This window comes from Centroberyx gerrardi, chromosome 8 (genome assembly GCF_048128805.1).
Source record: "Centroberyx gerrardi isolate f3 chromosome 8, fCenGer3.hap1.cur.20231027, whole genome shotgun sequence".
In the NCBI taxonomy this organism is placed as follows: domain Eukaryota; kingdom Metazoa; phylum Chordata; class Actinopteri; order Beryciformes; family Berycidae; genus Centroberyx; species Centroberyx gerrardi.
In genome coordinates, this window is record NC_136004.1 from 23,883,161 (window position 1) to 23,897,013 (window position 13,853).

At 42.0% G+C, this 13,853-nt stretch overlaps 1 protein-coding gene across 1 annotated transcript; it reads right to left on the bottom strand.

Annotated features, from left to right (window-relative positions):
- Positions 1-9,609: 9,609 nt before the first annotated feature.
- On the bottom strand, positions 9,610-11,416 carry LOC139926312 (glial cell line-derived neurotrophic factor-like). Its single transcript, XM_071917996.2, has 2 exons — positions 11,179-11,416; positions 9,610-10,199 (listed from the first exon to the last, which is right to left on the bottom strand). The coding sequence occupies exons 1-2, from the start codon at positions 11,411-11,413 to the stop codon at positions 9,610-9,612; spliced, it is 825 nt and encodes a 274-aa protein (XP_071774097.2). The 5' UTR covers positions 11,414-11,416.
- Between the last annotated feature and the right edge of the window lie 2,437 nt (positions 11,417-13,853).

Sequence of the window (13,853 nt, forward strand, 5' to 3'; positions counted from 1 at the left end):
CTCAATAACAGATTTGTGTTCAACAGATTTATTATCTTGTGACAGTGCTGAAAGAAAAAGGAAGAATGGCCTGAGAGACAGAGGTGCAAAGCTAGAGAGGAAGGGAAAGATATAGAGGTAGAGAGAGAGGGAGAGAAATTGAGAGGGAGGAAATTGCCAGATAAATCTGAGTTGCTGGATTTGGTACCTCTTAGCAATGCTATTTCTCCTTTCAAGATGATGACCATAGAGAAGGGATACGTTTAGTTTATAGTTTAGCTTAGTTTAGTTTAGCTTAGTTTAGTTTAGCTTAGTTTAGTTACTCACGGCCAGGAGTACAAATGTGTGCTGGTGAGACAAAGAAAAATGACCCAGTGGCTTATAAATATAACTCACCTCAAAACAAACAAAATAAAGAAGCACAAAATACAACAAAATCAAGATGGCCAGCAAATGAGCAACTTAGATGGATGACAATCTAAGTGGCAACAGAACACAAAAGCCTGGAAAATGGGAGAGCGCAATAATGACAAGCATAAAATGACAGAGGGAGGGAAATCAAAGAAATGTAAAATTGTCCAGAGGCAGAAAATGAAATAATTTGTGCATGTGTGTATGAGCTGCACCACATCATATACTGACACAACAAGTGCTGACAGTATGACACATGTATTTTCCTCCCTGAATACAGACTGGATTTAGACAGATAGGGCTTCACAAAGTTGAGTTTATTTTTTGTTACAGGTTAGTTTCCAGTTCTCATGTATGTATTAGGACCTCGTGTATCTATTAGGTGAATTTATGTGTGTAGGTGAGATGTTTGAGAACATGGTAAGACTAATAATATGATACTTTATTAATCCCTATATGGGAAATAGGTCAGAGTGCAGAGTCAGTTAGAGATCAGCACTCCTGCAGCTGGTAGGGATTCAGTGTTTTGCTCAAGGACACTTCAGCAGGGTTGATGCTTACTGACCCAGGTCCATCCAGTCCAACTTCTACGACGCCAATTAGAAGTCCAAGTGTCTTTTCAGAAAAATGAGCACACTTGTCAAGTGAAATATCAAGCCAAGGTTTTGCCTATTTTTCCCTAGGGTTGTTTTTCTGTCTTTTGATGTATTTTTTACGAGGCATGACTGCAGTTACGGAGAGTGAAGGAGTTCGTAGTCCTCGCTGCAGATCCTTTGCATACCACCGAGGTGTTTATGAAGGAAGTGAGAGGTTCCTCCCTTTAACACAGGGGAACATGCACACAGACACGAGGATTCGCGCACACACACAGACACAGAAGACACAGAGATGGGACGTGGCAGCGAGCCAAATCGCTGCGCTTACTCACAGGAGGTAAAAGGGGGAACAAGAAAACAGAAGGATGGAAGGATGGAGACATTAATGGATGAAGCAGAGGGACATCAAAACGCAAGGGGGGGGGGGGGGGGACACAAGGAAGAGGGGATGGGGGGAAGGATATTTAGAGATGTGGGAGGATGGCGGTATAATCGAAAGATAGAGGGAGGAGGAGGGATGGTGTGAAGGGAGAGAGGGAGGTCTGCTGTTTCCGCGTGTGGGGAGGATGAGAGGTGAGTTAGGGGCCTGGGTTGCCTCTCGGGGTCTTAGACACACACACGCGCACACACACACACACACACACACACCACCACTGTGTTTACAAAGGAGATTAGAATGGTTCCACTCTGTACCTCGGTGTAGCAGAGGTGGTTCAGACCCACATGTGTAAACGATGAGAGGAATGTGTACTGATGTATTGACAGTGTATCCTTTTTGTAACATTTATATCCTTTGTAGCCCCAGAGGGAACAGCTGTAAAATGTTGTGTGTTGCCATGTGAAAACCTTGTAACTCCCTTTTTCGTGATGTTTATATTTTTACTTGACCTGACGCACGCTCCCTTATGGATGGAGCAAATTACATGACCTCAGGGGCCATGAAGTTTTAATTAAGTTACAACAATGGACTGGCCGTTAATCAAGGCTGTTTGAAGTTCGTGTTTCATGTTGTTTTTCTTAATTGCTGCCTTTTGGAGATAGAAGGTTTTGATCTGACAGCAGCGGTGTTATGAAACAGCTAGCAGCAATCCAAACAGTTAAATAAATGAACTTATCCTGAAACCAAGCCCGAGTCGTGTTCAAACTCATTTGTCTGTCTGGCCCCGATCTCCTTCATGTCCCGGGAAAGCACTAATCTTGTGTGTGTGTCTGCCTGTCTATCTGTGTCTGTGTGTCTGTGTTTTTTTTGGACACACACGTACACCCAGGTGCACACACATTTGTGCTCACAGACGGGCACAATAGCAGGCAGGTATACAGGCATGGATGGGACACACACACACATACCAACATTGCCGTATCAGATCTACTCACATCTGACTCATTACTCTCTAAATAAACTTTAACTCCCAGAAACTCTTGACCGCCAGATTAAAGTTGAAAGTTGACAACAAGGCTTATGATGCGATCATGCAGTATTGGGGGTTTATCCGATAAACAAGTTACACAGGCAGAAATTTCACACAAATGACCCTCTAAGTTCGGTGGTGAACCAAGATCAAAACTCAGACAAAACTTTGATAATCACTTTGATAGGTAGAAATGCCACTGAGCAGTACATACTGTGTGATAGACCAAAATAAATATAGATTTTGGATTTTGAACAAGTTTTCCTCTAACTGAGACAAATATGAATTGTGTATGCAGGCTTATGAGGGAAAGAGAGAAAGAGATGCGTTTTTTTATGTGACTCTGTTCCTTTGTGTGTGTGTGTGTGTGTGTGTGACAGGGTCATTCAGGATCACACGCCTTTCAAACAGGCCGTCACATCATCTCAGCAGTAACCTCTGTGCTTGATGTAGTGTGTCAGAGTGGAACGGACAGCTTCCACTCCAGCAGGGCTACTGTCCGTCTGTGAGCTATTACTTCTGATCGTACACTTAACAACACAGACAGAAGCGGATGGAAAACCACGTCATCGACCTGCCCGTCTTTCACTCTCTCTCTCTGTCTGCCACTCTTCGGCTTGGCCTGCATTCATTCACGGGGCACTCATTCAGATACGGGTTTACACTCATAAACTCTCAAGACCAGTGCTGACATGGCAGGGCAACAGAGTCTTTCACCGTAAAGCATCGGATAAGGGAGGATTACTATTTTTATGTTGGCCGAACACAACAACTGTGCCTGATTTATTAGATGGGGTATGCACATCAACCTAATATAGCTGAAATCCTAGGTTCTTGCACACAAAACTATCAGTAAAATAGGATTAAGGCTGAGACTTCACAGTCCCATTGTAGTAATAGTGACAGAGACAGAGATTTAGGGTTAGGAACAGAAGTTGCATACCACAATTCTGTTGTGTTGCACACACAGAACTTGGATAGATAGAAAGGACACTTCTTGGTGTATCATGGTAATTTCATTGGGACACCTAACATGGCTTCCATAGAATTTTTATGGTGTTGTCATGTAAACGGACATTGTTCCATGTGTGGGCAGTAAACATGAGACTCTTGAAATTTAAATTGATTTAAATAAATTCCAAATTTTGACACCGGATTTCTCTGCCCTCTCCCCAATGTACTTGGAGAGGAAGATGACCAGAGAAATGGTTTGAACTGATAAGAAAGATAAGACACTGTAATTTGCTGTACTGTGGTTTACTTTTCTGTGTTGATTGTTATGTACATACTGGTATATATGTTCCCTATATACTAAAATATTACAGTGATGATTTTATTGTATGTAATTATAGTAATATTGACCTATGATCACACTGAATGCTTTGGTAACGCATAACTTTTTCTTGTAAAGCCAACTTGAACTGAATTGAACTGAGACTCAGTAAGTTAGAATGTTCTAAGTGTAACTGGAATGTTCATCCAAATAATGATATTGCCATGGTAACACATGAGCTTTCTGACTGTCATACCCCAATCAACACTGATTTCCATGACAACATTATCAAACATTCAATGGCAGCCATTGTAAGTGAACCAGCCAAATGACCATTCAACAGTGTAGATTTGAACGGGAATGACCGTTCTATCAATTCAAATTTTGTGGTCGCACCTTTAATGAGAACCAAGTGGTTTAATATGTAACTGCTGACAAGGTTAAAACTTCACATTTTTCCAATAAAATCGTTTTTTGAGCTACAGTGGAAAGGCTGTCAGTTTCTCTCATCTTCAAAAACGCTCTTTTAAATAGGGGTTTATACATCAATGCCTCTATGAATACACACACACACACACACACAGTGATGTAGCACAGGTGTGAGGCAGAGACAGAACGTTAGAAGACGCCCTCTCGGGTTTCACCTGAATATTTAACCATGTGGACCCTGAGTCAACACCTCGCAGACACGAAGCCGTACATGATAGAGTTACATTCACACCCCTCACCACTCACCACTCCCTACCGCAACAGCAGCAGTCAAGACGGGGGGGTGAAATATGATTAACAGTTATGTTTTACACCGGGGCAAGTACCCCTGTCTGATAACAATGACCCATGACCCCAAAATATCAAATGACTACATCATGCTTATCATTTGTGTGCAGCAGAAACTTTATCTCCAATTTATTATATTTGACCTGACATGGTTCCTAGAAGCAGAAGAAAAATGTTTTATGGCCCTGAACCCAAGCCATACCAGTGATGTCCCAACAGAATGGAATGGAATGGAAATCAATGGAAAATGCAAAACGTTTTCTCGAAAAGTTGACTTTTTTGAAATCGAGGGTTTTATTAAATATCAGGACACTGACGTTATGATGTGAGAAAGGGTGAAAGCCGAATGTTCTCTCTCTTCGTGGTTTTGACCTGACAGTGACAGCATGAGATCCTGCTTGTACTCCAGGAGAACAGAGCAGACATTGGCCATTGGCTGAATAATTGTATACTCCATCTGTAGTTCACCATAGTGATGACTGATAACACGTGTTCATGTGTGTGTGTGTGTGTGTGGTAATAGTGATGAGTGAGGAGCCTGTGGCTGGTGGTCCAGACTAAAGGTTTGGCAGTAGGCCAGTTGACGATGATGATCAGTCTGCGTACAGTGCGGTTACAGCTCCATGTTAATCCCCTCTGCCTCTGCTTTGTGTTGCAGCCAGTCAAACGACAGTGCAGCAGTGTTTCTTAAACTATGGCACAGAACGGGTCACAGGCCTGTTTCTGGTGGGCCCCTACATAACAAGGATACTCGTGTGTTTTCTTTAGGCTTGTCCCTAGGGCAAAGCCAAATTCCTGGACTGAAAAAAGTTGTAGTTTTTACTGTCCATTTTGTGACAGTGATGTTTAGCAGTGAAACGGTAGCTCTCCTCTTTCGTTTGTATGTTGGTTTAGACCAGAGGTTCTTAGGCATTTTAAGACTCAGATGAAAAACATAGTTTCTCATTCAGAGATCCAGGCTCATTAAAACACACCATTTATGAATATGAGTAGATACTAGATATGCCTCTTTGGATCCTGAGCTATATTTTAAGAAAAACTGGGTTAGATAGCAGAAATAGCAACAATTTCTGTCCTGTGTTGTCGTAATTCTACTTGAACTGGTAGCTCTATTGTTTCTTTTCATCTGTGATGTCTGTGGCAATTATGTCTGTCCTCACTTTCCTGCGGTTGCATTTACAGTTGACTCCTCATATAGACTGAGTCATATTGAGAGATTCCAGAGCAGCGGGACAAAGAAGTTGTTGTGGTTTGTCAGATCTCTCATAAAGACCCACAACATATTTGATATAACATTGATTACATTCAGGTTATCATTTGTATCTTTTCTCACGCTGGCTGGCACAATAGTGGGAGATGGGCTCTGCCCACAATTGCTTCATCTTGTAAACATGCTGGCAAAAGTGGTCACTGATTTGAGTTGAGTGATGAGAATTTGAACTGTGATGCAAAACTTCTTGTAATGTAAATCTTGAAACCAGAATTTCAAACACAAAAGAGAGTGGTGTTGGCCTGAATGTCAGAGATGTCAACTTGTAATAGCGAGGTCACTGGTTTGAATCTCCAGACTGGCCTGGAAATCATGGGAGAAGTGAACATTAAGTGCTTTCTCCACCCTCAGTAACGCCTGTCAAAGGGCCTTTGAGTCCTAAACTGCTCCAGTAGAGTTGCTCAGTGGCCAACAGCAACCTTGTTACACACTCACCCAAGTGGGGAGATTCCCATATAAAGCTTTTCATCTTGCAATGACAAGTGCATTTTTTTTATTTTCATTAATTTACATTTTAATTTCCATTTTTTCTATTTTATGTCAAATTAATTCTGAGAGTATTCCATTGACTGATATTTAAAATGTCAGCTCTACCTAGTTGTGTGGGGTGTTTAAAACACCAAACCAGTTCCTGTAAAGCCAGTGTGTGCAGTGCTGCCAGTATTTAGCACCTGTTGGAACACCATCCCCTTCACCACTAATGCTTGTGTTGTGTTACACTCCTGTGTCCAGCTCAGTGTCTTGCTCTGGAATACTACCCTTCATTACAAGCTCCCCTGACACCGTGGACAAAAGAGCAGAAGACTCATCTAACTAATGACGCTGTCCTCTGGTTGTCAGTTGGCTCTAATGGCTTCCTCTGTTGTCCACAGCTAAAGCTGGGGAATCACTTGTTGTACTGTATACCATTTTTCCACATCAGGGCCAAGTAGGGCTTGGCCCTGTGATGGCTGACTCAAAAAAAAAAAAAAAAAAAGTTTCACTTGGTCCAAAGCAGACATTAGACTATAGAACAGCACAGCCAGGAGCACTGATAGAGTTTGGCCAAGCTGCACTATGGGTGCCATGATGAAAAAAAAATATGTTGTGCATTAGGGCGTTTTGACTCTGGCCTTTTTGGTACAGCACAATTGGTTTATCTGTGGTTTGGAAACTAAAGGAATAAAACTGAGTAATGGAAAGTGGATTATGGAAAGTGTTAAAGTGTTGACTCATTCTATGTGTACTGCATATCTAGGCTGACAGTAAAATTGAGGAAACACCAAATAATATAACTGAACAGTGCCCTTACTTTAAATTAAAGTTCCTTTTCATTTATGAAAATAGTGTTATAGTGAATGACCAATTTATTATTGCCACTCCTCTAGAAGTATTGGCTGCAGATACGTACCAGTTTCCTCCACAATGTTACCATGGTGACATGTTCAACATTCTGAAGATCAGAATTCCAAGCATTGGGACGGTAACATCTCTGATTTCAAGTTACTTAGAGCAGAACTGTAGAGCTAAACATGGCTACCAGTGGAATCTCACTTGTCAAACTATATTAATCAATGCTTCTGAGCATGGCTGGTACTTATCTCTGGTTTCAGAACGTCTCATGGGGAATCACAGAATGTTGTTTATAGAGAAAATGAGTTGTGTGAAAAATGAGAAAGGCTTGGCTAGCCCGGCTCGGCCCTGTAGTTGATAAACCAGGCTGTATTGAGTCATGGTCCAGAAGACAGGCAGAGGAAGGGGTGTGTAATGTGAGAGAGAAGAGGATGGATCGGATATCGACCACACACTAGTTTAGCGAGATATATCTTCTCTTCTCATGTTCTCCAACTCCTACATCATTGTCTTTTCTTCTTTGGATATTCTCCATCCTTTAATCATGTTGTCTTGTGTTTTTTTTTTTTTCTCTTTCTTCTCTCCTAAATATATTTTAGCTCTTCACTTCCTTCGAATGGGGAAAAAAAGTATTTTTCCCTAACGCGTTGCAATGTTCCCATGGTGCAAAGTGATGCATGATTGCACTTTGGAAAAAAACAAAAATTTTCATAACTCTTGTTTTCCTTGCAATTTCATCTCTCGTCCATTCTCCACTCCTGCATCTTACCTTACTGTTTATTCTCCATCTATCAATTTCCACTCTTGAGAAAGGAAGACTGAAAACCATGTGGATCTGTTCCTCCCTCCACTCCCTCCTCTGTTGCGTTCCTGTTCCTCTCGTTTGATAACATCAGATTCTATTCATCCTTTCATCTCTCCTCTATTCTTTTCCATGTGATCTGACATTTACTTTCAAAGGACCCAGGAGAGACGTAGCTATATATATAATCTTGTCAAACAAAAACTGAGAAAAGAAAAAAAAAAATAGACTGTTTGCTGATCCAATTCAGTTTCTGGTCTGCTGAGCTGCTGTTCCAGCATTGGGATTCTGTATGAAAGTTCACCCTGGATTAAGGGACAAAGGACTGTAACATCAAATCCTGTGTGTCAGTAAATGAGTTACAGAACACACTATACGTTGTGGAAGAATGCATTTATTAATAATTCAATGAAAATTTAAAAATGAATACTGTATAAAAATAAAGTTGTAAATCATGATTTAAAGCGAGGACTTTGTTTCGGTAACATAAATTAATGTGAGAAGACATTTCATGGAAAGTGAATAATCATCGACTAGTCTTCGGTCCTGATTTATGTGAACTAAACTTTTTGGAGACTGTTTTTCTAACTTTATTCTATTTCACAAAATTACTGGAACACTTGTTTGCACACAAGAAAAACAATCGGCTGACACTAAAATTGAGGAAGAACATGAGGGAAGATATTGAGGGAACAAACACCTGTAAAGGAAACGTTTGACTTAAGGTCAGTTTTGATCTGTAAAAGATGCTTTTACAATGTAAACCACTTACTGCTTTACTGCTTCTGTAAGGAAAATATCACATAAACTCACTTCTTCGATTTGAACCTTTGGCACACTTCAAGATATCACATTACAGTAATAAATAGCATTTATTCATTTTATAAAAAAACAAAATAAATAACAATAATAAGTTAATAAAGTCAAGATTTCATAAATACAATCCATAAGTGTATAAAGTTTGCCATGTAACATATTTGCTATACAGTAGACAGATTGAGTCTGCTGAATCGTCCGTTGTGTCCGAGTCTGAGGTGAATTCAGTCCTTTTGGTTGAAAATCCATGGGAAGATTTAAAGTCACATGTTGGGTTTGAACATGTAAGTGATTAGGGATGGGACGATATATAGAAATTCAATATATCGCGATACAGAAATGTGACAATACGTATCGTGTTGCAGAAAAATTAATCGTGATACTCGCTACATTTTATTCCGCTGTAATAATCACACGAGACGGCTTGCCCATCACAATTTCACAAGCTCTCAATTATTTCAATTATATTATTTGCACTGTGTGATGACATTTTTAAATTGCCAAATATTGCTAGAAAGATCTGTGGCATCTTGGAATCGCATCATTGTTGTATCGAATCGTGAACCCCATATCGTGTATCGAATCGTATCGTGAGATAAGCATATCGTCCCACCCCTATTAGTGATCTAAGGCTTAGGTTCTAAATGAAAGCCTGGACAATGTGACGGACCCAAGGAGGAGAAGAAAAGGATGGGATATCGACATCATTAGGAATCATACACTGGAGTACTAACTCCAGTGATGCCAATGTCCTCTCCTTACTTACTCCTCTTTTGATGGACTCAGGGAGTCATACACAGCCACACATCATAGTCAAATGCTTCCCCATAATGTGATAACTCAGACTTGTCATTCAGAATATCAAAAAAAAGCTCAACATCATACTTTAGAGCGGGAGTGAATTAAAAAAACATTATACAAAGCTTGACACCGGCCCCCACTCCCTACACGCAACCGCATTTCCTGGCGGAGTGCTTCCTCACGGTGTGGTAGATGAGGTTGTCGTCCAGGAACGAGAGGTCATCGTCGAACGCTATTGGCCGACAGCAAGCGTGCGGGGGCGTGTCTTTGGGCAGAAGCCTCCTGTTGTGAGCGAGATTGTATAGGATTTTGTCGTAGTTGGTCTCGGACTTCCTGCAGGGTCCGGAGCAGTACTTGAATATCATTTCCTCGCTCGAGAGGTAGCCCAGACCCAGGTCCGTCACGTTGAGGTGGATCTGTTTCAGCACGCAGCCCTGTCCTCGTCCACCGCCCGCCCCGCCTCCCCCTCCTCTAACCTTCCTCCTCGTCTCTCCTCCTCTTCCTCTCCCACCGCTCCACTGGCCTGCTCCCTTCTTCCTCTCCCTTCTGTGTCGAGTCCTGGAGCTCAGGTTGAGGCCGGAGGGCGAGGCGGTGGAGGAGGAGGAGGAGGAGGAGAAGGAGGAGGTAGACGAGGAGGCGGTGGTGGAGGACGAGCGTCGTATTCTGCTGATGGTCACTTTGATGAAGTCCACCACGTCTTCAAACTGGTTTGGGAGCAGCTCCTCCATGGTATCTGCAAGACATTAACAGAGAGGGCCGTGTCATTTTGGACAGCACATCCTGTGTTCACTTTTCACCATAACATAGGTTATTGAAATAACACTGGTTATTGTAAAGGTTGTGTGGTCCAACACTACATGTGTGGATGTGAAAATTGCATAGGTATTTCTGAAGAGGAATTCCAAGTGAACTTGCCCATTCACGTTACAACTTGATCCCATTATGCACCAGATAGTTTTATTGCTAATGTAATTGGTAAATATGTTGGGAATGGACCAGCTGCAAATAAGATAGCAGCCTCCATGCAGCCTGCTGTATTAACACCAGTCAGTTGTAAGAGCCCATACAACAGTGTAATGTGCACCCTGTATTTGCTCAATAGCACTCTGTCAAAACCTGGTAAGAGTGGATGTTGAAGTCTGTGTATTTTGTGCTGTGGGAGGGATATGAATAAAGTATGGCATCAAACCAGAATGCCTCCATCTGTATGTGTGCCTGGTCAGTGGATGAGGTGACAGGTAGGCCAGGGTGAGTTGCAACATGATTCAATGAAGTTCAACAGGCCCTCAGGACACTGCTATACAGATGGGGGGGCTGGAGCATAGGCTACACTGCAAAAAAAAAATCCATTTTAACAAGTAGTTTGATTTCATATTCAGTCTTAATATCTTATTTTTTTTCTTAAAACAACTCAAAAATCTGGTGACAATTCCGCTTGTTTCCACTGCGGTTTCACTTGTTTCAGGAATTTTCTGGGAACAAGTGCCAAGATCGTGAATCGAGGCGGATCTAGTAGGCCCATGAAGAAAATAACAATTTATTCGGGAAAATTCTTCAAACAAGTTGATTTGCATTAGAAGCAAATGAAAACACCTATCCCCTTTACACTTATTTATATATCTATATATAGCCTATATATGAGAGACTCGACACTAAAACGACTTGTTAGGAGGATTCTTGGCAGTGTTACAGAGGAAACCAGACGTTCTTACATTTTTCTTCCCCAGCCGACGTCCCTTCCCTGCCGTCGGTGTCCACCTCCGCGCGGCTGTTGCCTGTGGAAGTGATAGACAGTCGGATCTGAACCGGCGGGAGCTCGAGGGGACTCTCCGCGGCGCGCGCTCTCCTCGTCGTGGACGTGGACCGTCGGTTTCGGAGCAGCAGAGGGCTGGCGTGCACGGCGCTCAGCAGGATCAAACAAGTGGTCAGGCTATCCCATAACTTCATTGTCCACTTCAGTCCGACAGAAGGACATGGCGCGATGCAAAATCAACAGGTATCATCTGGCTATCAATCAGCGAGACTGTGTAGACATTTTACATTTGGAGAGGAAAGGTGGGGCGCGTTCATCACCTTGTGTTCCCGTTCGGGGTTTCCCACGTAGAACCCAAATTGGACTGTCTTTTCCTGGACGAGGCTGTGTAACTCCAGAAGAAAATAAACAGCAGGCTGTGTTATAACTCACATGCAAGTTGACAAACGTTAGAAACATGAAGCGTGGCGCAACAGCAGCCGAGTTGCAGGAAACCGAAGACAGAAGGGCAGCGTGCAGAAGCCAGACTTCCCTCTGAAGTTGTGTCCAAAAGGGACGGGTCCAACGACGCGTGAAGACAAAAAAAAAAATGTTATTCCCAGTTTACAGTCCGTCACTAGGTTTTCATTGAACGCACATGGTTTCTATTGCCAGATGAGTGACGTCGGTTGTCCTTATCTGTCTGCCTCCTCTGCCCATCTCCACCCTCCATCAATGCTACTGAGCTGTGAGTGGGGAAGAGGTAGGTTTATAAAGAGAGATGGGGAGTGGTGGTGACGTCTGACAGTCCATCCTCTGCCTTGTTGCTGTCACCACCACCATTAGGGATACAGAGACAAACCTCCCTCTACTTGTAAAGAAGGAACCACCTGCGCAGACTATACACAAACAGATGGAGTCTAAATCCTTGATTGAACTTGAGGTCTGAAGCTGGTGAGGTTAGAGGAGTTGTGTTATGAAATGGGCTCAGTCTGTGTACTCAGATCTGGCAGAGGGAGAGAGGGAGGGAGAAAGGATGGGGCCACTGTTTCACACTTTTCCACTAACAATCCACTAGATTCCTCATTTTGCTTCTCGTTTTTGGTTGATATTGGATGAAGAACGTGTTTCAATCAGCCCGTCAAAACAGACTGAATAGATTGAGTTGCTACTTCACAATCATAATATGCTTGAAATCACCCAGAGCTTCTGGCGCCTATAGCCCCTCTATTTTCTCCTCCTTATGTTTGATGAGCAGATGACATTTGATATCAAAGGGGGGTTTGACCACATATCCATTACTGTTATGAGGTGTTGTTTGGCTTGAGGAATTCTGACAGTGATTTAAGTTGTCATCTCTGCACACCTGCACCGATCAATAAGTGAGAAAATCTTCATGTATTTGGATGTGCTCATGTCTTTCTGTTTTGTGTAATCTGAGGTGCGTAAAGGGAAATGTCATTTCATTTCATTTCTTCTGGAATAAGTCTTTCCCTTTCAATTTTCCTTGTGCCACATGCCAAGTATACTTACCATTGGCTTAGAAAGGTGCAAAAGGATATTCTGGAAACATGTTGAGTTGTATTGAAATCAGTGAAATTGCCTCATGCAATTTGTGAAATGTCCTACTTTGTGTCAAGAAAAGGTTACATTTCTGAGACTTAATAAAACATTTGTTTCTGTATTAAATTCTGACATTCTGCAAGATCTAATGTTGCTGTCAGTTGATGAAAATCATGAACTCACGTAACGTCACACATATGGACCAGCGTACAGCACATCTAGGTATTAATGGAGCTGTTAATTGAGTAATAAGTAATTGAATAGCTCTGTGAAGCATTGTGTCCTGCCTTTGGAAACCTGGACAGTAAAACAACTATAGTGAGTGTTAATGAGCAAACTCAGAACTTTACTTTAAATAAAGCTGCAGAGGAAAATCCCTCTATTATCATATTATTGAGATCTCCCCCTCAGTACTCTTCATTTGCCTCCTCCATGACTCTAAAAGATGCAGGAGAGGACTACTTCCATGGAAGAATGTGAATAAGACAAAACTCATCCTTATCTATCAATACAGAGGAAGTAAAGGGCATGAGGTAAGGATCTGAGTGAAGGTATAATTATTGAGACTCACCCATCCAGGGCAAAGAGCAGAGTGAATGTGATCAGGAGACTTAGTGCATGCGTGTCAAGTGTTTTCCTGCCAGCGGTAGTTAAAGCTTGTTTATTTCACTTTAGTCTGTTCCACAGTGAGGCTGTGGTAGTGTCTAACTGCTCCCACCCAGCTGCAAAGCTTTAGGACTGTGTGTTCAGAGTAACATGGACCTGCAAGATGAGCTGGGATAATGTAAACCACATTATCATGATATTTGATTCAAAGTCCAGACAGAACAAGAACAAGTTCAGTTAAGGAGAGAATCAAAGCAAAGATTATATCATTACTGCGGTCATTGTTATGCTATAAATCAGGACCAAAAATGGATCAGGGTACTGTTTTTTGCTCTCCCACATGACAAGAGCAGCAATATGTTTTCATTACAATGGACCAGAGGGCAGAGCTAAATTTCCCAAATTAGGTCTCTTAAGAAAATGATTTAGAGAAAAGGGCTGGATGTGATCAAGAAGGACTATAGGTTAAACAAATAGTTCATTATT

Coding starts and splice junctions, on each gene's coding strand:
- LOC139926312 (XM_071917996.2), bottom strand. CDS start 11,413: ATGAAGTTATGGGATAGCCTGACCACTTGTTTGATCCTGCTGAGCGCC. Junction 10,200..11,178: donor GTCGGCTGGGGAAGAAAAAT/GTAAGAACGTCT, acceptor AATGTCTTGCAG/ATACCATGGAGGAGCTGCTC.